Here is a 17,376-nt window from a genome sequence, read left to right on the forward strand (position 1 = left end):
GGCCGTTCCCCGGCGCGGGGAGCAGGGCACTGCCGGGCTGTGCGAGAGCGGCCGCTGGCATGTGCGGATGTTATGCAATGAACACTTCGGGAGAGACATGCAGGACCAGTTTGGGGAGGTGGTTTTTTTTTCCTAGGGATCCATTAGCCTCTACTGCATGTAGGCGCTTGCGTTAGATGACTTCATTTATAGGATTCATTCAGGGTTCATCACTGATACTCCAGATTTTTATTTTTTTTTTTTTAACTCAATTTAGTTTCTGTCTGACAGATACCACGCCATGTTTGTGTTCCTGGTTCTGCTGTGTCAACTACACGTGATGACATTTGCATTTCCTCATTGCTCAGGGAGATTAAATAACTTGAAGCAACCTGAATGGAAAGACGGTAACTTGCTTTTAATGTGACTTTATGCTTTACAAAATAAAACTGTATCTAACTTTGCTTCTGCTGAGAAATCTTTTTATGTATGTAAATAGGTTTTATGTATGTAAATAGCCTTTATGCTTGATTTTAGAATATTGGAATATTTTTTGCTGAAAGGACTGATAATTGATTTGGGTGTTGATATTCAGTATTTATCAGATCCAGTAGTAGGCCCTGAACACCTCCAGGGATGGGACACCCACAGCTTCTCTGGGCAACCTGGGCCACTGCCTCACCAACCCTCATAGTGAAATATTTCTTCCTAATAGCTAATCTAAATTTACCCTCTTTCAGGGTAAATTGCATCTGTTTTCTTGCATCTGTTATCTTCATCCTATCACTACACCCCTGACCAAGAGTCCCTCCCCATCTCTCCTGTAGCCCCCTTTCAGCACTGGAAGCTGCTCTGAGGTCTCCCTGGAGCCTTCTCTTCTCGAGGCTGAACAACCCCAACTCTCTCAGCCTGTCCTCATATGGGAGGTGGTTCAACCCTCTGATCATCTTTGTGTCCCTCCTCTGGACTCAATCCAACAGGTCCATGTCTTTCCTATGCTGTCTAAAATTGCTTAGTATTTGAAAGGGTTTATTTGCTTGGTTTTTGAGATTGGTATTTTTTCTCAATACCAGATCCCCTTGCAACACCTTGAAAGATAAACATAGTTTATCTATTGCAGTTCTTGACTTTGGAGGGAGGGAAGTGGAGAGGAATTGAGGTAAAAACAAATAAAGTTTCCCCACGGACTTATGATGCTAAGCTGTGTGATACTTTAACATTGAGGCTTCAAATAAGGAATTTGTAACTTAGCTGTCCTGTCTCCTCAGTGGATAATGAGTGCTGAAACCTTAAGACAGACTTTAAAAAGTTATCACATTGAGCAGGAGGCTCCTTCAGGGCAATATGTTGAGCAGAAAACATGGCTAGCCAAAAAATGTTTTGAGACAGGTTATTCATTAAAATCCATATTGCTCTGGGGCAGAAAACGTCAGGCTGCCTCTTCCCTGTGAGTCCACGGCATAGAACCTTCTCCTGACAACAGGCCCAGATCACTCCTCCTTTACAGATAGCATTGGAAAGAGGGGTCCAACTCTTTGTCAGTAATTTAGCAAGCAGGACAGTTGCCAAGAGTATGGGTACCTGCATGGAGAGCTTACTCCTTCAGCATTTTCTGAACATCTTTTACCAGCAGAGTTACTTTATTTGGCACATTGTGTGGATGCATTTTTTTATTTAATACTAGGCATCCTAAAACTGCATTTACCATTTTGTTTGACCACGGCCTAAGGACTGCAGGACCGCATTCAGTTCCCTCACGTACAGCAGAGAATTCAAATCCATCTGTTTCATTTTCCAAATACTATCTTAATCACCAGGTTGTAGGTAATTCAGAGATGGAGATAAGTGCACTTTGACTATGTCCTACAAAGTGAAAAAAGGGCAGATAAATGGATAATGATTCTTCAAAAGAGAAAAGGAGCCTGTATCACTGGGATTTAGGGGTCCTAGGCTCCAGGGAGCTTGCCTATGCCTTCCTCGTTAATGAAAATGCATCAATTACCTAACTTAATTCATAAGTATAGCTAATACTACTTGCATGGTAAGGAATGAAATGCCACTGAGCAAAACTGAAGATCTCTGTTTTAGAAGACTGAAGTTATTCTCACGATTTGCACTGAACCAAGATATTGATAATATTTTTTTCCATGTAATTCTTTTCCCTTTCCACTTGTGGGTTTGGGTTTTTGGTTTTTTGTTTGTCTGGATGAGGTCCTTCTCTCCGGTTACTCTTAAGTATAGCATAAATATGTGAAGTTTAGATTTTTCTTGCACTTACTGTAGAATTACAGATTTCCTTTCTTACAAAAATGTGCGCACACATGTGGCTCCTTCAATATATACTATAATATTATATAAATTATATAAATCTATACTGTAATATTCTTTCAATACACAATAATATTAAAGACATAAGCAACCAATGTGCAAGCTACACTGCAGTTTTCTTAGTTTTCAGAGAGCAAACCATTTTGAGATACCATTCCAAGATCTAACAGTAGATATTAGAATAAAAATTCCTGAATGATGTCATAATCTAGTCAAACAAACGAACAAGAACACAGAGCTAATTTGTAGCTGTATAACTTTATTCTGAATCTCATCTCCTTTTTTAGCCATCTGGCTTGGTATATAACAATGCTGTTTCTGCATTACACTTGCAAAAATAATCCTCTAATCTTTTTTCTTAACCAAATACTCTGAATTTCTTGGAGTACAGATTAGGCTTTTACTGAAAACCAAACCTGGTTCTGTCATATAAAGATTATTTTTTTTAAAGAAGCTGTAGCAAGAGCAGGCTAAAACTTGACTATGGAAAATGCCCGGTGAGAAAATGCATTCCTGTATTCCAAAGCCTTCTATAATTTCACTAACTGTTCTGGAATCTCACCTCACAACTTCCTCTGTGAGGCCTCATGGAGCCTGTAATGAGCACAAAAGAAGAAAAGAACTAAATGTCTTCAGAAGTGCCTGTTGTCAGTAAAACTACTATCATTGATTCATTAAAAACAAACAAACTGGGCAGTATGCCAACCTTTACATAAAACTTGCTGCCACAATTGTGAGAAAAGAAAAATGTAAAACTAATAGGACTCTGCTGCCATCCAAATTCCATAAACAAATTTGGAACTCACAGATACCAGAATATTGATAAATGTATATTGAGGATTCTTTAGAAGAAAATTATTTTAGTTTTTTTTCCTTTTTTTAACCCACCCTTCCTCCAGTAGGTCAGTGTCTTGCTGGGTTTGCATCTGACTGAATTTCTGCCTTATGCAACTTTGTTCTTAAGAGCTCCAGTAAAAAACTGATGCCCATGTCCCAGAGGGATAATACCAACACTTGAACAACAGCTGTCAGGAGAATCAAATTCGCTTGGCCAGGATAAGGAATAGCTGAAATGCTTTATGAGAAAGGAAAATACGTTTGTTTTATATTGCATAGTTAGAAAAGTTATCAGCAAAGACATTTTAGGAGGAGACCTTGATGGTTCTTTTTCCTGTATGTTGAGAGATGCTAGGACAAGAAGGGGTCTCAATGTGCTCCTTTAGAATATTAACCATCCTTTAAGAATACCAAATTTAACTTTCCTAACTTGTTTTAAACATCAACTTGATTTTTTTTTTTTTAAATTAGTGTTCACATCAGAAAAGGAGGCCAATTTGTTCATTGGACGGCATCTTCTGAATAACAGATTTGATTTTGAAGCGTTCACAGCAGATAACCTGGAAAGAGAATGCTTAGAAGAGCTGTGCAGTTATGAAGAAGCGAGAGAAGTTTTTGAAGACCCTGATAAAACGGTAGCTGTTCAAACTGCATTTAATATACTGAAGGAGGTTATTGACGAAATCATTGCTGTATCTAAATACTGTAGCCCTTCTGAAAACAGCACTTGAAAGAAGATGATTGCTTATTTTACTGTAAAAGTGGAGGCCCTATTTAGATGGGGTTATTGCTTTACATACACAGTGAATACACCTGAATGTGTTCTATTGCCTTAAAGACTTTAGATAAGGACTCCAATTCTGTGAACAAATATAAATGAAACTTCAGACATACCACTTGTGGATATACCTATGTGTTTTCAGAATCTAACTTTTTAAAATAACTTCTCAGCATACAGTTTGAATGTGTTCCACATACTCTGTGTATTAATTGGCTGATCATATCCTTGTGTTGTACCAAATAAGTGTTTTAGAAGAGATGAGTATGGAGCAAATCTGCAGTTCAGCTATTGCTGAGTATTCCTATAGCATTATCTTCTAAATAGCTACATGTATACAGTTTGGAAGAAACCTGGTACAAAAAAAAGAGAAAAATACATAAGAAAACTTTCAGCCCAATAATGGAATGTGGTGATTGTCTGAAGACAGGCTTTTGGTGAGTGCAGCAAGAATCTCTTTGTGATTTGAGGTGTGCTGTGCACTAACCTGCAGAAAGAGCAAGGAATACATTGCTGTTCTGGAGGTGGAAATGTCAGTTTCCCATTGCTAGCCTTTTCCTAAGACAGTGAAGTGGTAAATCGGAATCTTGATGGAGTCTTTTGCTGGGTAGCAGCACTGAATGCATAACAGTCATGCAACATAAAGGTTTTTCTCTTAAATGAATCCCGTTATTCTCCTAGCTGATATGAATTCAAATACTGTTCATGCAAATGTCTGATTCTTAATAACTTACAAATAAATATATTCATGTTTATTTATAATCATATAAATCTGATTCTTTGTGTTTTTATAGATGGATTTTTGGAAGGACTATTCAATTAAAGGCCCTAAAATAAAAATAGGTAAGTCATCTTTTTATTCTTTTCTTATATTGCAGTATTTTGTGTTTGTTATAATAGTACATTTTAAAATATACACCATACGTTCAGTTAGCAAAATCAGAATTGATCTTTTTACTGAAATTCACTGTAACTGTGCAAGTATATTGCATTATCTGATACAATAAAACACACTCACTGAAGCGTTTTACAGTAGGATCCATTATAAGTCTGTAGGTAAAAACTATATAAATGTTGTTGTCCATTTCTTTATTACACAATAAATAAACTTTGCAGCAATTGTGTGGCTGCTTTCTGTGTTTGGTTTTGTTTGTGTCCCCTTCCTGCCCCTCACCCCAACTTCTTTAATAGTAATATAACAGTCTGATTTAGGTTCAGAATAGTCTTACCACGTTTTATGAAAAAATGACCAGTATGACTGAGTAAAGATCTGCAGCCTGATCAAGGTCACAAATACAGGAAGTAATATTTGGAAGGCATTAGAAGACATATCTCAACATTATCTACAGAAGAGGGAATATCTACTCACTTTTGCTTTAAGCTGAATGTGAAAAATATTCTTGGGTTGTGTTGCACAGATACGATGGCTTCTCACAGCAAGCTAGAACTTTGTAGAAAGGAATATCCTTATAGAACAGTAAAATAGTATTTCACTGTGTATATCGTGTACTACATAGATGGAAAGAACACATAATGAAAATAACTAATGTTTTATCTTCAGGTGATGAGACACTACAAAAGATTAATGTTACAGGACTTCTCATCAGTCTAGTTGCTGCTGGAGTACTGTTAGTTATAATTGCACTGGTTATCTTCTACTGCTGCAAAAGCAGATGCAAATCAAGGCAACCACCAGGGTAAGGAATTTCACTGCTTAAAAAAACCCTCTTGCTTAAGCGTGGAATTTAAAAATCACTGTGGGTTCGTCTAACTGTATTCTCAGAGAATCCAGTAGGAGTTACTTTCCTGGATGCAAAGTTAGTTGAGCACTAGCAGTAGTTATGCTGAAGCTAATTAATAATAGAAAGATGTAAACAACACTTGCATAGCTAACGTACCTTTGGGGGTTTTTTTGTGTTCTTGGTTCTAAAACATTCTTACTAAAAAGATGGAATAATTTTAATAGGCTGGGGCCTGCAATGGAAAGCCCTGGGTGTTCTGTTGGCTCTTTGAAGTAGGGTGTACATTCTTCATGGCATGTATGCTTCCACAAATGTGAAATGAAGTAGGTTGGCAGAAATGCTTCTCTACCAATTATCTGGACCTGCTTGTTCCTTTTTCCTAAACTTGAGAGGAATTAAAGAGGATTCCATGCTTCTTGTTCCATATAAATTTCACATTACTGAGCTATTCTTACCCAGTGGTTTGGAGAGAGTATTTAGTATTTGGCTTCTGGTCTTTACAATCATTGAAGGCAAGTGGTTTTTGTTGGGGTTTTTTTTAAAATTACAATTTATTACAAAATCCATGGCATTTATTTATCTTCCCTTTAAAACAGAAGCTGACATCTATAATGCTGTTAACTTTGTTTAGGTACTTGGATTATGCAAGAAGTAGAAGACGTACATCTAACATCTTCAGAAGGCATGAAGAATTTTCTTTAAACCCGCTTCCTCTCAGAACTGATGATTCAGGACTACCAACTTACGAGCAAGCAGTTACTTCAGATGGACAGCATGACATGCCACCACCCCCCTATCCAGGGCCACCAAAAGGGGCACGGGTGTTTAGAAAGTCTATGTCACTTCCTGCCCCTTAGTCACAAACCCCCTTCTCAAGTGAGGGGGGATTACTGAAACATACTTTTTTTAAAAAGTGTGTGCTACCTTGCATATTGCAAGACAGTTTACAAAAATGTGAAAGATCTTTAGCACAACCAGGAAAAGTGAAAATCCTATTTGGGAAAAGAGCTGATCTGTTGCAAAGGCAGCAGGACTATCCTTTGCACAAGAGTACATCTTGTACTGCCACCCTCTTCCCTATGCACTTTGAGCCATCCCATCATACTATTGATGTTTCATTAATAGTTTCATTTTTTTTCTTTAGAAGGAACAGTATTTTAATTGGTTTTATTGACACTAACAATTTTTTGTGACTACTAATACTTTAAACCACCCTAAGAGATCTACTTTGTTGTTCAATATATTCACTTAATTGCTGTGTCAATTTTCTATTCATTCTAGTAATAGATTTGAGTATTAAAATTATTTCATTATTTGATCTTTCAAATGTGTATATATATTACTGCTTCTGGATTACACTGGTTCATTTTGGACATTGCTGGTTAACACACTACTCAATTTGTTGTATTTTTGTGATTATAATTTTGGATGAAAGGAACAATAATTGCACAGCCCATTAGCCATTCAGACAATGTATACTTCTGTCAAATGGTTTTGATACTCACTTGGACCTGGCATTTAGTGCTGAACAAGTAGAGTACTATGGGTCAGGGGACGTTAAGCAAATAGCTAGAGATTTGTCCCTTTTTTCAAAAAGTAGCCAGGTTCACAAGTAGTGTTTCTCTTGCAGTTTAAAATTTAAATGTTGGAAGAGACATTTAGCTTTGTGGAATCAAAAGCCAAACTACCCCGCAGGGGCACTTTGCATAAGTACGTATTGCCCTCCTGGGATGACAAAATGATACCTTAAAGTAGAATGAAGCATCATATTGATAAATAACCAGTATCCACAGAGCAATAGTCAAGGATTTCAGGGAGTTACTGGTTACCTGTATCAACACAAGTTCTGGATCTCCAGTTGTAGCCACCCTTAATTTTACATCTTATTAAAATACAAACCCCCAGCATTACATGGCCTGCAGATCTTGCTGAGCAAGTCACAGACCAACACTGCTGTCCCTTGCCCTCCCAGTCAGATGGCACCATAGGGGAAAGGGTTTCCCATAGCTGCAGGGAGCCATATTGGAGGGTCTCGGGCAACATATCGGGCTGGTGTTTTCTTGTATTAGAGTAGCTGTATGGTTGGACACATGCAATGAAGTTTTTTTTAGAAGCAACAAATTCTGCCCCCCCCACACACTCCCACTTGACCAATGCTGAGAACAGTTTTAATTTGCTGCTTAGAACGCACTTTATATTATATCCAATCTTTAGTTTGGGTATTTATATGCAACATCTCACTGAATTTTATACTTTTTAATGTGCTAGAACTTACAATTGAGTGAGACGCAGAGGATTGCTGTGAGATTTTTAATCTGTAAGTACTTCTGTAAAGAAGAAAACGCTCCAGATCTTGTAAATATAAAGAGGGTACAGTGAAAATGCTACACAAGGAGGTCTTGCCCTTTGAAAAACACATACAACCCATCTGGTATCAGTGGACATAGGACTGTTTTCTTATTCCTAAGGCTTCAGCATTAGATCTGGCTACTGACTAGTCACAAACCTCTGCAGCTTTTGTCTTGTTGAGAGATGTGGGAGTCTCCTTGCTGGGACAGCTTCAATTCACTTTTGTCCTACTTGTAAAAGCATTCTGAAGTTCTTGGAGTTATTATTATTCTGTAAGACTGACATAAATGTATTGTGCGAGATCATGTTGACAAACAAAATACAGAGTTATGATGAAGCTATAGAATTATAAGCTTGTAAAAACATTTCTCTTGTGTTTCCTTTTCATTTAGCTAACAATTTTTAGATTTGTTAATGTGCATTCTGAGCTATAGAGCACGCTTTTCTCTAGATTTTTACGGGGACTCAAAAATTAGTAAATTTAAAAGGACTCAAAGGAGTACTTTCAAGAAGAGGGATTTCACAGGGCTTGTGACAGTTCAGAGATTCTTTAATGTTACTATGGTGATGTACACCTCTGGCAAAGTCACATTTTAAATAAACTACAGGAATTGTACAGAAACCTATTTAATCACTTGAAAATTGATTCTTCTACTATCCCTATAAATAATTTGCAAATGATTCCATGCAATGCAATCCAAATGGTCTAACTGTTAAACATCAATGCTGTACCTCTTTCAGCAGTAAACTGCACCTTCTGTAGGGTACAACACTTCAAATATACTAAAAGAATTTTTACTTTAGACCCTGAAAATACTCAAAAATACAGTGACTGACATTCAAATACTGGTTGCATGTAACATGACAATTTGCAAGATGTATTTTGCTCATTGTAAATAATGAGCAAAGTTTAAAATTTAGTTGAACAGAATGTAAACTAACCCCTCCTTGTAAAGGGACAAAAGTCTCTTGTATGGCAATTATTTGGATTGTTTTTCTTCTTTCATACGTTGACTCCTGGCCCAAGACACTCTTACCTTGCATATTTTCTCTTTGTAGAATTTCTGCTTCATCCGGGCTAGCAGAGGAAAAATCAACAAGAAGTAGATTATGATGACTTGTGAATTCAGAGGTGTTGCCACATTTCCAAATTTTACTTTGAAAATGAAGTTGCTATTAGAATACAGGCAACAGCAAATGTAAGTGTTCTCAGGTGGAAGGAGAAGGAGGAAGAGGTAGTTTTTGAGGAGCAAAGCAGCAGCAAGTGTAATCTGTTTTGTGTACAGATGTGAGTCATCGGTGTTTTGACTTCTGGACCTTCTTTCGAGGGTCAGTAGGAAAGGCAGGGGAACAGAGATGTACTATGACAGTTGACAACAGAAGCGTCGTAACAAAACACTGGGAAAAATTATGTAGTACTTAAATTCTGTTTCTCTCAGAACAGGTTTCAGCATGTCACCCTAAATGCTGCTAGCCATCACCTTGAACAATTTTCCAAAAACTTCCTGTGTTGCCCTTTCAGCATCATGCAAGCTTAGAGCATGCAACTTTTTATAAGTCAGGACAGTGTATTAGTTAGAGCAAATAACTGAGGGTCAGAAAAATGGTCTCTTGTCAACTGAAAAAATAAATTGCTTAACCTGTTTTTTCGCTTCAGTGAAGTAAGAAAGCCTACTGATTAATAAGCAGTATTTATGGTTTCTGGAGGGTTTTTGTTGGTTTTTTTTTTTTTTTGTGTGAATTAATTAGAGGAGCAAAACCAAAGTACGAAATGGAAGTGCACTTCCTCACCACAGTTCATGAGAGTGTGAGTCATGAAGCATTTTATTCTGGTCCTATCAAAGTCTATGGCAAGCTTTTTATTGGCTTCAGCTGAACTGGGATTGGAGCCAAAAATGAAATAACTGATCACTTCAGGTAATAAAAAGTAAAGTGCTCTGCCAAATTATTTACCACAATGCTGTTGCCAAACCTGATTTAGAGTATTCATTGTTTTAATGATGCCTACTTATATTAACTAGAATGTTTGAGGCTGATCTGCCCTTAAAAAGCATACTTGAAATTTGGAAAGCATAGGAAAATTCCTTGTCTTTCCTTAGATTACCAGCCATGAATAAGCTGCATTAATTACCGGTAGGAGGTTATTAGCAACATTGTTTGATCACTTTGATCAACAGTACAGGTTCATTTAAACCTTTTTCCTTTTAAAAAAAAAAAACAAAACAAAAACAACATTCTATCTACAGTCTCATCTGCCAACTAAAGTTTTATTGCTGCTATCCTCACTTGTTGCATGTGGTGTAGGAAACAAAAAGGAAACCCCAGGTTTAAAAGCCATCTTTCAAACACTCACCCGTGCTCCTTCTGTACTGTAAACGTCTTTCAATTAACTCCTATCACATATAAATTTATCACTATCATTTTCACAGTCAGGAACTTGGATGCATTTTCCTCTCAAAAATCTTAAGCGCATCTTCCCAAATACCCTACTCTTTATTCAGGTGGTAACTTTTGACTGTTTCTAGTAATTTCTGAACTGCGTAAACTGTTCTTGTTACTTAATCTTATGAACATCTTTCCATCTACTCATCTAACAGCCTTTTGAATGCACTTGTCACTGGTTATATTTTAAGTCTAGCTTTGATGTTAAGTGCTGTCATTTTGTTGGCGGAGGGGTAGCAGTATTTTAAACTCTGCTAATCTGTCATTTTGTAAAACAACTTCCAAATAAATATATATGCAGGTTACTCATAGCTAAAGAGAAAATGCTAATTCAGCCTATGAAAAAAATTTAAGAACCTTTGACAACCCTTTTGATCTTTATTTTTGTTTAAATGAAGGTGCTAACAGCATACACTCTTCTTCACACCATATAGCACCTATTGACAGGGAAAAAGGGTCAATGGTGTGTTTTCTTTTAATAATGGCAATTTCTACTCTGGACAGAAGCTTCTTATTTCACTCCTCTAGTTCACTTAAACATCTGAGGTTCTGAACCATGAACTGCACTCACTGAAGATTATGTCTTCAAGACAAGACAACTGAACCAGGTGTACCCTTCCATTTTCCTTAGCTTTCCCCAGACCTTTGGTGATTAGATTTAACACAATAACATGGTCAAAAAATATCCACTTTCTTAATGTTAGTCAAGTGAGCAAGATCACTCCAGTGAGGACCAGAACAGGCACACAAAAGCAAAGTGGGAAGCAGGACTCCTCGATGCTAGTGATGATTTCAATCTGAAATGAAGGCAGGCGTTGTGCAATGAGAATAAACTTCCGCAGAGAGGCAGGAGGGATGGATGAGGGCAGCTAGGCAGAGTGAATACTGTAGCACAGCGAATTACACTGAATTAAGCCACGCTTTGTTTTGCCTGCTGGAAGACAATAGTCAGATTTGTGCTTTTCTTCCCAACCACAGAAGATGAGCTGAGCTAGCTGATTAAAACTCCCCAAAGAATACAAAAATCTCCTATATTTGAACATCCAATGAAGCTTTTCAATTAGTCAACTACACTGAGACTTGGAATACAGCTGGTGGGGTATGGATGCTTCTTTCTCCTTAAAAGTCTTAGAAAAATATGATCCTAGTTCTTTGGAAAATGTCTTTTATGTCATCTGTTTACAATATTATGACTTTAGCTATACAGTTCCCAGCCACATAAAAAAAAAAGTTTATACCTACTCGATTTCAACAATTCTGAAAATGATGTGGAAGTTGAGCAAATTTACAACATTCTGACACTACTTACTTTTTTTTAAAAAAAGCCAGCCAAAACTCAGATTAATAAAACTTCCCATCTAACTTTTAATGTCTGTGTCCATTTAATAGAATTCAGTCCATTCACTTTGAAATGTCAAAACCAATTACTGCAAAACTCCCCTGACTAATTTGGCAAAATACTGAAATGTCAGCAAAAGACTAGCTCCAGCTGGGAACAGCGGGTCCTATGATGTACCAACAAGGGAAGCAATGGTACTTCCCTTAGTGTTTAAACTACAATTTACTTTGCTCTTGACCCCTGAGGGAGCAACCTCCCCAAATTTTCCTCAGGTAGACACCATTCCGCTATTTTACCATAAAATACATTATCTTTTACATAACTTCACAATGGCAGCTACACTAATTGCTTACATGGAAAAGAGCAGAACAGTATTGAATATACTGCATCAAAAACAGACAAAATAAAGTTTGTCCATGTTAAAAATATATATAACTACATTAACTACTTTGACTTCACATTTAACTTTTCATTTCCTTCTGTTCTTTTCTTGTTGTTCTAGCTATAATTTGCTATTGAACTTTCTTCCTTCTGATTCCTTTTTCTGTGTTTATTCATGATCTGCTATTACACACACTCACCTGTTTCCTGATAGTTTTTTTTTCTTTTCTTTCCTGGAGATGGTTCCCGGGCACTTGGTCCCTTCCCGCTCTCTGAAAACCACTCTTGCACAGCTTCCCTAGTCTCTTCATAGAGATGGCAAAGCCTTTAGCTCCTCCTTTCCTGCTTTCAGAGTCCTCAGGGCTCTTTGCATAGCACCCAGACTATGAAACAAAAGGGACCATCAGATGCAGGCATCTTGCCACCTACATTCTGGGAGTCTCTAGAAGCCCACACTTTAAAGGTAGCAGCCAGACTTCAAAGGATCAGGAAAAATATTTCAGTCTAGAAACTGGTACACTTCAACACAAGTTTTGAAAAGGCTTTATAACAGGTCTTAAATTTCTGATGCAGTGCCTACTTCATTTAGGAAATAAGAAACAGCTGTGATCGCTCAAGTTGTTCAAGCAGCTTCAGTTTTACTTATCTAAAGATCAGCAACTACTAAGTAAGTATCAAATACTTAAACATCCAATATTTAATGTTAAACACCCAGCATGGATATGATACAAAGGAAAATACCTAGTAAACGTTAAAATAAAATACTCCCTGTTAAAACTAGGAGTTTGTTCAAGAGCAGAGGTTTTAAGTTTTCTTTTTCCAACATGTAATTGCACATTTCTCCCACTTACCTTATACCAGTTCGGGTGCTTACTAGAACCCCTTGTAAATCATCCAGCAAAAATGTAGACAGCTTTCTCATGAGTGGGTGAGTTGAATCAACACAAGTGCCAGTGGTGGTGCCTTGGAAGGTGTGGGACCACATCACCAGGACAAGGATTGGGAAAGTGAAGAAAACAAGGCTTTCCATTACATTGGTGCGGTAAGCTTTCTACCAGCTCAGTCATCTCTTGTCATGTCAGGAGGAGTACCACGGTTTAGCAGATCAATTTTAGTTCAATAGAATGAATTCTGAAGATTTTGTTTCATTTCTTTGTACCTATACTTAAGCTTTTTATAAAATAAATGCACAGACTAGTGTATGTAAAGAAATGCCAAGAAAGAGAATGTTTACTGTGAGGCTCCAAGAACTCCCAAGTGTGATGTCTAGCGTTACATTTAAAGAGGCCATGTGCCAAATTAAATGCAAAATCTAATCTGTTAAGCAATTGCAATTTTCTGCTTTGGTCAGAATCACAATTGCAACAACAAACAGTGATTAATAATAGACATAACCAAGACTCACGTTATTACCACACAATATCCGATCGGCTTACCCACTGCTGCTGATGGAACATGCCACACCCTGGCAGCATGCATGCAAAGCCTGCACAGAGGTGCCGCATCCACGATCGAAAGTGGATGCCTACCATCCATCAGCATTCAGCAGATGTTCAGCGCTGCAGAAATTTTACTTTGCGCTCTTTTTAGAATTTGTGAGCAAATCAGACCCAGCTCAGCTTTGGCTTGAACTTCTTCAAACTTCATCTTATCAGACATGTCTAAATTATTTGAATGTTTTATCTTTGAAATGTTAGTTTTCATAAAGAACGTCCTCAAGTTTCCAAAACACTGTTTTCAAACAATTGTGAATATTCATTCTCTCAGCACAAGGCTAACTGTTAAGCATTTCTAGAACTGTTGTTGATAAATGGTTAGCCACTGAAAGCTAACCACTAAGATGTTTGTGTATGTTAGCGATTTATGATAGTTCCAAAATAAAGCACTATTATGAACTGAAATACAATCCTTTTTGTCCACTTTCAACAACCAAGCTGTAATCTCAGACCTGCAGCATTAACCACATGCCATGCCTTTAACTACTTTCTTCCATCAACAGCAGCCATAGCTGATCCTGCATGTGCATCTGACTATTCTTCCATGATTCTTTTCAGATCATCAGAAATTACCCTGAAGCATACCAAGAATTTTGCTGCAAATCCAACAGTTTACAAATTTAGCTGAAAGCCTCTTAATGCAAGGAAAAAAAAAATTCACTGCTTAAACATGAGAAAAGAGCCAGGACAAGACCAAAAGAGAGGCAAAGGACAGAAGCAATGCCTTCTGTGGAAGAAGAGGGCATATGGGGATAGAGAGACACTGTAAGAGCCTTGTAGACCCAGGTTTGTTGTACCTGCAGTAAAAAGGATGCCTAAAGCCCAGGCAGCAATTGCTGGCTCTATGAAGAATCACCCCATTCCATACCACTGGCTGCTGCATGCACAAGGACCCTTAGTGGTGCTCTCCTGGTTTTTAACATCCGTGGTACTGTTAAAGGTGTAACGTACCATGTAGCCTTCTGTCTGGACAGTTCTGTACATACATAACATACAAAACACACTCATCTCAAACACTGGCTGACATTTTTTTGTTAACATGGGTAATAATAATAGCACACTGATCAACAAAGAAGTTACTAAACAAAAAATAAATCAGTTAAAAATAAATAAATCAATGCCAAGTGTGAATTAGAGCATTATTCTGGCCCTGAATTTGTGATTGATATATTGGTTTTAACAATGATCAAATCACAGAAAACTGCCAACTACCCATTATCTTGATCCTGCATGTCATTTGGCATACGGTCACTTTAAACATAAAGCTAGACCTCAAAAAGCAATATTGCCATTCAGCATTGTGTAACATTTAAATAATTTAAACCGAAAGAGGAAAATAGGAAAGTTTCCCTAAGGGGCAGTGTGTACTAGCTAACACAGTTCTGCAACACAGCTGGCTTGATTCTGGCTGAACTGGCATATGGGCAGAGAAGCTCGTTACTGTCCACAGAGGTATACTTGTCAAGCACTTCTAGACTCTAGAGATTTGTGTACTGAATATATCATGAGCCAACTCAACATCTCATCATCAAAAGTAAAAGCTGCCGACTCTTTCCTGTCATCTCCTTCCCTTCCCAGCTGCTTCTTGCTGCACACTACCACTGCTTGCCCTGAGCCAACACTCATTTGATGCAAAGCAAGTTGACTCAGCTCAGCGAAATTAGGCAGAAGATGGCAACAAATGGCAGGAATCAGTTTCATGAGAAAACTGCTGAAGTCTCACCAGCTGGTCTCAGGACAAGTAGATTTCTCTCACATACAGAAAAAGAAACTACTGGATAAACTGACTTTATTTGGAGGTTATGGACATTACTGATGAAGCTTTCAGTCTACTCCACCTCTATCAAAACCATATAAAAGAAATTAAACTTAACAATAGCTGTCACAACTTCTGTTTCGCTCAACTTCACTATTTGATGACAAGAAAGAGGATCTACTCCAACAACATTCAGGGAAACACTGCACCTATAGTATACTGACAATTAGTTCATTTAGTGGTCTAAACTCACTGTGTACATTTCCCTGCCTGGAAATCTGGACTGGTGCTTGTTGTTTGTGATTTCTCACGTAACGCTATTTTACAGCCATGTATCTAACAGTATTAACACACACCCCTTCTCTTTACTGAAAATAGACAACATTAGGTACTCTTTAAAGTTCATGTTGCCATTACTCAAGAAACAAAACCAAAACAGTAGCAGTTTTACAATTTATTAATACGCCATCCCAATTTTGTGGCAACAAGCTTTTAAGGTAGCTACACAGGAACACGCTTGCTCTAGATAACCAAACACTACAGACAGGTGGAAAAGGCATTTCATATGCTTAGGTCCATGTCCCGCCCTTCCCTCAGGCCTACTTCAGGGAAACAATGCACGGTAAATGTAATATAACAGAGATTAGTGGAGATCCTACAGGGAAATAAAAAACTGTAGGCCCTTCCCGCTGCTGGAAATGCTACTTTCAATAGTATCAGCAACTAAATGCTTCATCATTAGCATAAAACTGGAGTCAATTTCTGTCATCAGACCTCCTTCACATGTAAAACAGTAACCCTCTGCTTCCCCGAGAAAGAAGGTCCCCTACTCCCCACATACTCTCCTCCAGCTACAAGCAATACAGGTGCTAACTTATTCAAACACAAGGAAAACTCACTCTGCTGGTTTCTCGCTTCTTTTCTTCTTCTCCCTCCTCCCTCCCTCAGCCCTGGCCTCTGGGTGACTTTGCTCAGTCTCGTTGGTACTGATGACTTTCACGCTTACCTTTCCCTCCTGGTCCAAGGCTGCACTTCTTCCTGTAGTTGACTTTGCTACTTCTTGAAACTAGGCATAAGAAAAGCAGAACCTCACATTCTCCTCCTACAGTCTCTTAGCTTCTTGCTTTCTCATTTAACACTGACTGCTCCACTTTTTCATTCCAATGTTGAATTTGTTTTTTTAGCATCTACTCTGATTAGCTGAAGCCAACTTTCTGAACTGCATTTCACTACAAAAGTCATTTCACCCTGTGGTTTGATATTGCCTGGAGTACTACAAACTGAATCTTCAAAAGACTCACTTATTAGCATACACCTTCCTCTTCTGAGCAATGCCTTCGGGTGCAGTCACCTTCTTTTCAAGTGCGTATTCCTCCTCTTTACCTCTGAGGCACATTCCTCCGACTCAGCCTGTGGGACCTTCACCTGCAGGGAAAGCAGAACATCGCAGTTCACCCTCCATCCCCCTGCCCAGCGTGGATGTCCCCTTCCCTCCTACCCAGCTCAGCACAGCTGGTGCCCATTTCCCTCAGATGTTGTTTTAACAAGCACGCAGCTAAAGATACCGGAATTTACTGTCTGTACACCAGGTGGCTTAGATTGCTCTAAATACTTAAATATTCCTCCTGTCTGCTCCTCTTGCTGTTTGTTCAGAGTCTAGGCCTGATTTATTCATGAGAAATGCCCAAATCTTTAGAGACTTCTGATATATTAGAGACTGTCAGCTTGAAAAAAAAAAAAAATACCCACAGGATTGTGCTTTTGTAGCATTTAACGCCTGTAAAGCACCCTGAGAGGGATGACCAACCCAGCACGGATCCTGAAGCGCCAGCATAAGGGCTCTGGGCTTCCCTGAGGTAAACACGTCGCTGAGCTCCTCCCGGTGACCCCCGCCTTTAATTTTTCTGTCAGGAGGGCGGCAGGTCGACGCGCTCCGCCGCGGGGGGAGG

The 17,376-nt window shown here is 38.3% G+C and overlaps 1 protein-coding gene across 1 annotated transcript; it reads left to right on the forward strand.

Moving 5' to 3' along the window:
* Positions 1–280: 280 nt before the first annotated feature.
* PRRG4 (proline rich Gla (G-carboxyglutamic acid) 4 (transmembrane)) lies at positions 281–6,521 on the forward strand. The gene is made up of 5 exons (XM_010087738.1): positions 281–386; positions 3,616–3,779; positions 4,717–4,765; positions 5,484–5,619; positions 6,296–6,521. The coding sequence occupies exons 1-5, from the start codon at positions 281–283 to the stop codon at positions 6,519–6,521; spliced, it is 681 nt and encodes a 226-aa protein (XP_010086040.1).
* The last annotated feature ends 10,855 nt before the right edge of the window (positions 6,522–17,376 follow it).

Source organism: Pterocles gutturalis, unplaced genomic scaffold (genome assembly GCF_000699245.1).
Source record: "Pterocles gutturalis isolate BGI_N339 unplaced genomic scaffold, ASM69924v1 scaffold27516, whole genome shotgun sequence".
Taxonomy (NCBI): Eukaryota; Metazoa; Chordata; class Aves; order Pterocliformes; family Pteroclidae; genus Pterocles; species Pterocles gutturalis.

What these genes read in the sequence shown, in the direction of transcription:
- PRRG4 (XM_010087738.1), top strand. Translation starts at nt 281, where the DNA reads ATGTTTGTGTTCCTGGTTCTGCTGTGTCAACTACACGTGATGACATTT. An exon ending in TTGAAGACCCTGATAAAACG is followed by an intron (nt 3,780 to 4,716) that starts GTAGCTGTTCAA and finishes GTGTTTTTATAG; the next exon opens with ATGGATTTTTGGAAGGACTA. An exon ending in AGGCCCTAAAATAAAAATAG is followed by an intron (nt 4,766 to 5,483) that starts GTAAGTCATCTT and finishes TTTTATCTTCAG; the next exon opens with GTGATGAGACACTACAAAAG.